Source organism: Lepisosteus platostomus, chromosome 26, assembly GCF_059453375.1.
Source record: "Lepisosteus platostomus isolate fLepPlt1 chromosome 26, fLepPlt1.hap1, whole genome shotgun sequence".
Taxonomy (NCBI): Eukaryota; Metazoa; Chordata; class Actinopteri; order Semionotiformes; family Lepisosteidae; genus Lepisosteus; species Lepisosteus platostomus.
Window position 1 is genome coordinate 6,033,054 of NC_142636.1, and position 9,870 is coordinate 6,042,923.

Consider the following 9,870-nt stretch of genomic DNA (forward strand, 5'->3'; position numbering starts at 1 on the left):
CGGTGAAATTTGCACCCCAGCTAGTGCCAGCTAGTCTTTGCAGGAGGTTGTTCCTTGCTTGGATTTTTGCTGCTGTTTGTTCGAGATGTTGCTTGAAGGTCAGTGAGCGGTCAAGGACAACTCCTAGATATTTCGGGCTTTTCTCAAATGGAATAGTTTTGTCTTTGCACTTGACGTTGATTGTTATGTTAGCAAGGCGATTGGCGAGGTGGAAAATGCTGCTCACTGTCTTGGTGATGCTAAGTTTTAACCTCCAGAAGTAGCAGTTCAGCTTGTTCAGGTCAATCGATAGTGTAGTTTCCATTGCTTTGATGTCTGTGGAGCAATGCATAATAGTGATGGCGTCTGCATCTATGTACTTTTTGGCAGCTGTACATGGCAGGTCAGCTGTGTAGATGTTAAACAGCATTGGCACCAGCACCAAGGCTTGTGGGACACCCTTCTTAAGGTAAAATTTCCTGGAGCTGTCATTGCCTAGTGTTAAGCTAAATGATCTTCTAGAGATTAGGTCTTGGATAAAAGGGACCATTTTCATTTTTGGGATGATTCGAAGCAGCTTGAGTATGAGTCCTTTATGCCAGACGGTGGCATAAGATACTCTTACGTCCACAAGAACAGCACCCGCTTTCTTTTTTCTTGGAGGCATTGTTCGATATCCTCGACCATACAGCAGACCTGGTCGGTTGTTGATCTATTCGGCCTGAAACCTGCTCGTTCATTTGGAGCTGTGGGTCTATGATAGAGCTTATTCTGTTGTATATTAGCCTTTCCATAAGCTTGAAGGTGATGCGGAGGAGGCTGATTGGCCGGTAGCTTTTTGGGGCCTCAGGTGATTTGTTTGGTTTAAGAATAGCAATGACTTTTTCTGTTAATAATAATAGCTTACACTTATAGAGCGCTTTTCTGGACAGTCCACTCAAAGCGCTTTACAGGTAATGGGGACTCCCCTCCACCACCACCACCAACGTGCAGCATCCACCTGGATGATGCGACGGCAGCCATAGTGTGCCAGAACGCTCACCACACATCAGCAATCAGTGGGGAGGAGAGCAGAGTAATGAAGCCAATTCATAGAGGGGGATTGTTAGGAGGCCATGATTGATAAAGGCCAATGGGAAATTTGGCCAGGACGCCGGGGTACACCCCTACTCTTTTTGAGAAACACCCTGGGATTTTGAATGACCACAGAGAGTCAGGACTCAGTTTCACATCTCATCTGAAGGACGGCCCCTGTTTACAGTATAGTGTCCCCGTCACTACACTGGGGCATTAGGACCCACATGAGCCGCAGGGTGAGCGCCCCCTGCTGGCCCCACTAACCTCAGTGTTTCCCCAGGAGGTCTCCCATCCAGGTACTGACCAGGCTCACACCTGCTTAGCTTCAGTGGGTTGCCAGATCTTACACATTTTGTTTAGTAAAAGGCAACTGTTGAAAAATGCTAGTAGCCATTCTAAGGCAAGTACAGAGAGATGGGTAAGCTGTTCAGGATGCAGGTGGTCAGGTCCTGGAGCTTTCCCTGTCTTGAGGGTGGAAGTTGCTGCAATCAGTTCAGGATGGGTGAAGCTGCTGTGACTGTTATCATCTGCTGAGTCAAGTCATCACCAACTGTCATGAATAATCTTGTTTAACTTTCCTGGCAAACTGCTTGTCTATGTGGCTTGGCTTGCCACTGTCAATAAGCACTTACCATGCACAGTATATAAAACATACAGAAACAATTTCTACTGTCAGAAAACGTAGAAGCACTAACTTGTTACCCTTAGTTCTTGAATTGTAGCAAAAGAGAAACATGAGCAGGAAGAAGCATTGAACAACACTGAGGCTTTCATTGGCACTTTTATTTGGCTCAGAAGACACTTCCACTGCTCTCCTCCCAGGACCAGGCCACACAGGCTGCTCAGACCTGGCACCTCTGGACTCGGCCATCTTTGCACACAACCCAGAGGATCCCTCGGTCATAGGACACATGCCTGGCCACACCAGCTGCCCTTAGAGCCCACCACCTCCTGCCAAAGGCGTTACAGGCATCAATACCAACCCTGCAAGGAAGAAGCACAGGGTTAGAGCAGCCCAGAATTAGAGAATCACGCACCCATGTGTTATCCCTTCCCCCAGTCACCCCCAGCTCACCTCTTGAAGACCACTCCATTCCTGTTCACCCCATACACACTGCCATCTGAGCCCACCTCCACCAGGGACAGGGAGCCCTGAATGGGGTACCACCTGTCGGAGCCTCTGCAGGAATCCCCACTCACATCCAGCTTGACAAAGATCTGGTCCAGCCTGTTCACTCCCCAGCAACCAAAAGGTCCACAGGAATAGTACTTGAGGGAGCCCACGACAGGAATCCAGGGGATGTTGCCCTGGCCAGCATACTGCAGCACAGGCCCGCTGTTCAGGCAGAAGATGGAATTGGCAGCATTGACACCAACCACAAACTTGTCTCCACCAGCATCAATCTGGATGAGGGAGCCTGCAGAGGAGAGCAAGAAATACAGCTGTTCTCAGCAGGGGGCAGTGCAGTGCTCATCCCTCAGTTACAAGGGAGTGAAATAGCTGCCTTCAGCCAGAAAACGCATTGACAGGTGGCCTGGCAGAGCCTGGTAGATTCATGGAGAAATCTGAAAGCTACCATTTCCAACCTCTCTAGATCAGCTGTAGCCTCACCTGGTTGCACTCGGATCCACCTTCCTCCAAGCCACTTGAACACAAGGCTTGCGAGACTCACTCCAGAGTCCTGCTGACCCCACACTCACATGTTTCCCCTTCATGGCCAGAGAGCCCCAGCTGTTGCCCTGGTAGCTGACCAGGTTGTCTGCATTGTCGACTCCACACACCCTTCCAGCACCAGCATCTATCTGCTTCAGACTGCCAGGCACAGCCCGACACTGCAGGGCTCTAGCCACAGACACTGGGGAGGAGAGGACGCCACTGGATCAATGACCACCAGCCAGATCAGGAAGAAGTAGCCTGGGCTCTTAGTGATCACACATAGGGGAATACTAACAAGGTCTTGCAGAACTTCTATAGTACATGGAAACATCTAAGGCATGGATTTAACACTCAGTCCAGGTATCTTTTAAGCAACATCTATACTCAAGACCCAACCAGATACAAAGAAACCCATAACTATTAGCAGCATGCAATTACTACATCTCCATCTGTCCTTCCCCTACTACTTTGGCTTAAATCAGTATATCCAAACCTTACCTAGAAGGCATCCCACAAGCAAACACCCTCTCCCTTCCATGTTGATAAGTGATCCCACAAACCTCATGCATACTATTAGCACCAGCAGTGGCCTTTATATAGTCAAGACTGCTGAGCTTCAGCTCCTACACACACCTGTCTAACCAGGTGTTAAATTGAACCATAATGAGCTGCTGATTGAATCACTCAAGTTTCAATTATAGAAGACATGAATTACATTCGTCCACAGAGCTCATCCTCAGGGTGTAGTAATCGTGGCGACAGAAAACGTTGTAATTGTTGAATGCAAAAAATAACTGAATTAGATAATTAGTTGTATCAAGACTTCCTCTGAAACATATTGCAAAGCTGAATATCTTGTTACAGACCTCTGCAGTCTTTGTCCTCTAACATTTTTTTCATCTGATTCAATTTTTCTGAGCACTCAGAGGATAATACCTGGGCCCTGATTTGAAATCTTCCAGATCCTGTCTTGTTTTCTCAATTAATCTGATACAAGTAAGGGATAAATGATAACAAACATTTATGAAAGCACAAGTTCCTGCATTCAGAATGGGGAATTAATGATATTGTAGCTCTTACAGCTCCTAATTCACGAGTGACCATTTAGACAGCACAGTGGTGTGGATTGAGGACTGCTGCCTCACAGTTCCTGGGGTTGATGTCCAGCTGGATTTCCTGCTGTGTGGAGCTTGCATGTCTTCCATGTGGATTTTCTCTGTGGGACCAGATTGCTCCCACTTTAGAAAGGCTTGTGTGTGAATTCCATAAATCACAGCCGCTGGTCGTTTCTTGACTGCAGATTGGAGGGTGTTTGTCTGTGAGGATATTAAAGACAAGGTAGATGTCATTACTACATACATTTTTGTGTTGAAATGTGATTCCATCTAAACAGATACAAAGGAAATGATATATAATGGAGGAAAGTGATTCAAAGGAAGACACAGAAAGAATTAAAACAGCTGAAGATACAAGATGTGAAGAAGGGGTTAACTGATTCCTTTCTGCGTGAGGACTGGACTTCTAAGTATCAGACTTGAGTTATGGCAGGAAAGGGGGATAACTGATAAGGATTCCAGATGCCAGCTATGAAACCCCCCAGGGACGGAAAACTAACACTGACCATTTGGCCAAAGTCTGTAAACTGTCCAAACACCGTGACCTCCCCCCCTTTACCATAGTAATGAGCTATGTCAGAAGCGGCAGGAAAGGGCTATATAACCCGAAAGCTTTGTACCAGCACTTTGAACAATCCTTCGGTTTTGTTGTTCCTTGCGGGAACAAGACTTTGGTTCTACTGTTCCTTGCATGTGTAGTGATTCATAGCCGTTCAGGGACGCCAAATATGTAATGTAGTGGCTCTCTGAAGGCACCAGTTCTGTAGGGTTTGGGCATTTACTGAGACAATTATTAATTGTAGCAGTAAATCACAAAGTTGATTCTTTTGATGGCTTTAGAATCCAACCATGCGACATAACTCAAACAACGCACACACGCAGGTACTAATACACGAGGATACATTTATTAATACATAGAATATCCATATAAACCTAACAGATCTTATCGAGAGGGTTATCAGAATACAAAATGTATATATTCAATCAGTTACAAAGTGTTACACATATCAAGAGGACATACGTTCAGTATATCATTCATTTAGACCGTTTCATAAATGAACTTGGTTATAACTTCTACATTAGATACTCGAAACAAGTACATAACTCTTAGGAATTAAATTGATATCAACTGGTTGGGATAACAATTGAATTCTCGAGCTGTAATGCATTGAAGTTGAATACTCTTCCAATTTCTGGGGATTCAGATCTCCTGCGGGCACAAAGAAACAGTTGCAGGCTTGTTGCTGTCCAATCCGCGCTCTCTGGCTCGGTGCCAGGCTGTGCTGTGCGGCTTGCGACGGTGCGCTGCTGATGCTCACTGGCCTGCTAGTTAGTGTTGGCTTTAACTAGCAAAGTTTGCGCACAGGAGAAAAGATGACTGTGGGTCCCAGCAAGTCAGGAAGAGGACCGGTTCGTTCCTGATGAAGAGCTAGTTCTGAATAGTGATTCAGCTGTCCACAGTTCCGACCTGTTCACGAGGCCTGCTGCTGGTGCTAACCTCGGGTGGATCCTCTAGTTACTCTCTGGCAACCTCCGCTCTAGACTCTTAGAACAAAAGAAAGTTCTGGCACTCGGACACACTGGCCGTTCTGTGGTTGTCCGGGCTGAGTCTCAGGATGGTCAGGAGGCGCGCTGCGAGAATGTCCTGCCCTTGGGAGCCTTCTGCTCCTGGGCCGTCCTGGCCTGGAATTCTCCTTTGAATTCCCTTAAGTATTGTCCACAGAATTCTCCTGAATCCCTTCTGAATCTCTCAGGCTCTCTGTGTTGCCTGTTTTTACCTGGAGGAACTTCAGCTCATTGATTGGCTGAAAGTTCCATGGGCATCAGAGTCCCATGTGGGTTACTCGGCCCTACCAGTCCCTGATTGGTTGATCAAGGTGAGATATGAGTCAATTACTCCTGACACTTAGTAATGCAGTCCAGATGTCCAACTGGCACTCCCTAGACAGATAGGTGCCAATGGATGACCATTGATCATGATAGCCAGGCTTAGCTAATTGCATCCCCCTTTGGGAGCTGTCTTTTATCAAAGGAACCCTAAATCAGCCTGCATGGTTTCTCTGTGGCTGCACCACAGAGATGAACAGAGAAATGAGGCCTAATTTGGGAAAGCTCAGAAACACTTGATTCTGCCTTATTAATAAGCCTCGCCGCTACACATGCAATAAACTCATCTGTTTAACTTCATTTCGGGATCCAGAACTTTATTCTTTCTGTTACAACACAGCCTAAAAGAGATGAGAAATCCCAGGTGGAGAAATTGATGAATGGAAACAGGACCAGGCCAGACGGCCAAGTCCTCCACAGTAACAGCTTGCTTGAGCCTCACACCTTGGGCCACCATGTAAATGAACTGAATTCTTTCTTAGCTCAGTTTGAGAGCAGTGAACCAGCAGAGGCCATTTTTAACACTGGAATTGGGCCCACTGGTGTCTCTCCCTTGACCAACTCAGTCCTGTATTCTGTAACCTGTTTCAGAAGTCACTTCCCACTCTTACAGGTCTAGGTTTGTGGAAAATAAGTGTTCTCCTGATTTTATTACTGTTTTATTCATTCATAATAATTTCGTACACTTAGATACACTTTTCTGGACACTTCACTCAAAGCAGGGTAAGCACCACCTACTGCTCCTACTAACACCTCTCCTCTCAGCTGCGATTCTGCCCTGGAGGTAAAATGCTCGTCAGTTATGAAAAGGCACGCCCCCTGCTGGGAAGATATTGAAGTGGTCACTGAAATAACATAAATAAAAAATCTTATTTTGTAACACTGTATGTCATCCTCTGTTGGCGTTTTTGTTATAGTGCACAAAGACTGAGTATTTTATGTTGTATTTCTATCACATTGCAAATTAATTAAAGCCCATCAGACTGAGTCTTTTCTCTTTATAAACTACATGTATAAGCTCATTTATGAGTTGAGCAAACTACCCGTTAAGCATCTCCAATCCTGGTCCTGAAGGGCCAGTGTACCTGCGGGTTTTCAGGTGTCTTCAGAAATGGGAGCTGTTCAACTACTGATGAGCTCATTTATGTTAAGAGTCGATCTGGGATAAAACCTGCAGATACACTGACCTTCAGGAACCAGGATTAGTAACCACTGCTACACTGCTACATCATCTTGTCAGGGTTGTGAATGATTTACTGGCTGCATCTGACTCAGGGGCTCTCAGTATTCTTATGCACCTTGATATTAGTGGCCCCTTTAAACACAGTATCATTCATTGTTTCTCAAATGCTTGCAGACATTCATGTCTATTAGTTGTGCTGTTTTTAACTGGTTCCTCTTACATTTGACGGGCAGGCAGCATTTTGTTTCTCATGGTCCTCATAAATCCCTCATGGCCCCAGTCAGTCAAGGTGTGCCTCACGGTTCAGTCTTGGGCCCATTGCTCTCCATTATCTGTATGCCCCTTCCCACTCAGATCATACGCAAATATGGTCTTCAGATTCATTGTTCGGCAGAAGATACGTTTTGCAGATTTACTTTTAAACCTCTTCCCCCTCTGATCTTTCACCTTCATCGCTTATCTCTTGACTATATAGCATGAAGCTCTTGCTGACATCAAATTCCTTGAAACTAAATAGTGACAAAACAGAAATTTAACTGGTTTGCAGCAAATGTCAGCTGGGAACACTTTGGGGAGCTTCACAGTAATGGTGGATGGCTTCTCCATGAAGGCATCAGATAGAGGCAGAAATCTGGAACTCACACTTAATCCTCTTCTTTCTTTTGAGCACCATGTGAAAAACTTGATTCCAGATCTATTTTTTCACCTGAGAAACGTTCCCATATTAGGCAATTTCAATCAATGTCTGATGCCGAGTGCATTCATTGATAACATCGAGGTCTGGTTTCTGCAGCTCCGTGCTCTATAGCACCCCTAATATTCGTCTCAGTAAGTTACAATATGTGCACATTTCTGAGACTAGGACTTCTATCTCACACCAGAACAGGGCAGCGTATCCCTCCTACGCTTAAAGCTATACATTGCATGAAGTCATATTCAATATAAGATCTTATTGACTTTTAATGCTCTAAGGAACCAAACAGAACTGTATTTGCTTCATTTCCATGGAATGCCCTACCTCACACTCTACAAGAGACAAGTTTTCTGAATCTGAACTTTAGCTCAACAAATACCAGGGGAATGTCAGATAGTCTTACAACATACCATAATGCTCTTGTTTAGTTTTATTTTCCTTTGTAAGAATTACATACAGTGTCCTTCCATTTTTAAAAGTGTTTTGTAAATAATTTCAGTATTTTGTGTCATAAAACATTCATGAATCAAAACTGGAACATTCTGGCTTCTCAGTAGGGCTTGGGTAGATTGTAAATGTAACTAAAACATTTTGTATTTTAATTGAAATTGGAACAGTTTGATGTAAACATGCTGTACAAACAGCATAATTAACTACTCCTACTGTGAGGCATGGCGGAGACAGTATTGTCACTGTTCTGCTTCTCATTGCTGCTCAGCAAGCACTGGGTGTGTTGTCAAATAGAGGGCAAAATGGATGAAGCAAAATCCAGGAAAGTAGCAGAGAAATAATCTCAGTTCAAAGCAACACTGGAATGGCATCAGATGAAGAAGTGCAGATCCTTCTGTACACATGTGCACCATTACTACAGAGACTTGCAGCTGTAATTGCTAGGAAAGGAGCTCCTAGCTATCTGAATATGTACAGTCTATATTTTTTTCATTCGTATGAGCTTAACATGCAGAGGTTACATAGTTATATTGTCACAGTCAGGTGCCTCAGCCAGTCGCGGCTGGCATCATCCGAATCGGTCAAGCTGCCGGGGCATCTGAAGCGAGGGCAGGAGTATAGGATGTGGTCGGCCTTCTGCTCCTTGCCATCGCGCGCATTCGCAAATTGGGTCATCAGTGAGACCCCACTTGTGTAGGGTGGCCCGGAAACGGCCACGTCCGGTTCTTAGTCGGTTCAGCTTGACCCAGGCTTGTCTGGGTAGGTCATTTCCAGCGGGTTTGTTAGATACTTTGTCAATAAATTGTTTCAGTCTGTGGTTGTTATTATTCCACGCGTCTTGCCACTTTTTGTTAGCCCAGTTGGTGCCATTGTCGTTGTTTGCTTCTTTCATGAGGCGCCTCATTGTGTTAGAAGGTGAGTGCCGGTTTTCTAGTCGGAGGATCGCGGTGTTCCGGTTGCAGATGGCATCGTGCAGCAGAAGGTTGGAGTCCTCCGAGGCTTTCAGTGCAAGGTTGATGCAACTTGCTTCTCTGCAAAGATTAGGTGGACAGATGCCACTGAGAATCGGTAGCAATTCAGTGGGCGAAGGTCTAATGCACCCGGTGATAATGCGCATACGGTTGTTCAGGGCTGTGTCTACCTTCTTCGTGTGGCTGCTGTTGTGCCGGGCAGGAGAGCAGTACTCAGCTACCGAGAAGGCTAGAGAAAGCACAGAGGTGTGTTAGACGGTGAAATTTGCATCCCAGCTAGTGCCAGCTAGTCTTTGCAGGAGGTTGTTCCTTGCTTGGATTTTTGCTGCTGTTTGTTCGAGATGTTGCTTGAAGGTCAGTGAGCGGTCAAGGACAACTCCTAAATATTTCGGGCTTTTCTCAAATGGAATAGTTTTGTCTTTGCACTTGACGTTGATTGTTATGTTAGCAAGGCGATTGGCGAGGTGGAAAATGCTGCTCACTGTCTTGGTGATGCTAAGTTTTAACCTCCAGAAGTAGCAGTTCAGCTTGTTCAGGTCAATCGATAGTGTAGTTTCTATTGCTTTAATGTCTGTGGAGCAATGCATAATAGTGATGGCGTCTGCATCTATGTACTTTTTGGCAGCTGTACATGGCAGGTCAGCTGTGTAGATGTTAAACAGCATTGGCACCAGCACCAAGCCTTGTGGGACACCCTTCTTAAGGTAAAATTTCCTGGAGCTGTCATTGCCTAGTGTTAAGCTAAATGATCTTCTAGAGATTAGGTCTTGGATAAAAGGGACCATTTTCATGTTTGGGATGATTCGAAGCAGCTTGAGGATGAGTCCTTTATGCCAGACGGTGGCATAAGATACTCT

At 45.3% G+C, this 9,870-nt stretch overlaps 1 protein-coding gene across 1 annotated transcript; it reads right to left on the reverse strand.

The window, feature by feature from the left end:
- Positions 1 to 1,818: 1,818 nt before the first annotated feature.
- LOC148639822 (fish-egg lectin-like) lies at positions 1,819 to 8,717 on the reverse strand. The gene is made up of 4 exons (XM_088621601.1): positions 8,580 to 8,717; positions 2,669 to 2,738; positions 2,132 to 2,474; positions 1,819 to 2,040 (listed from the first exon to the last, which is right to left on the reverse strand). The coding sequence occupies exons 1-4, from the start codon at positions 8,715 to 8,717 to the stop codon at positions 1,899 to 1,901; spliced, it is 693 nt and encodes a 230-aa protein (XP_088477727.1). The 3' UTR covers positions 1,819 to 1,898.
- Positions 8,718 to 9,870: the final 1,153 nt, after the last annotated feature.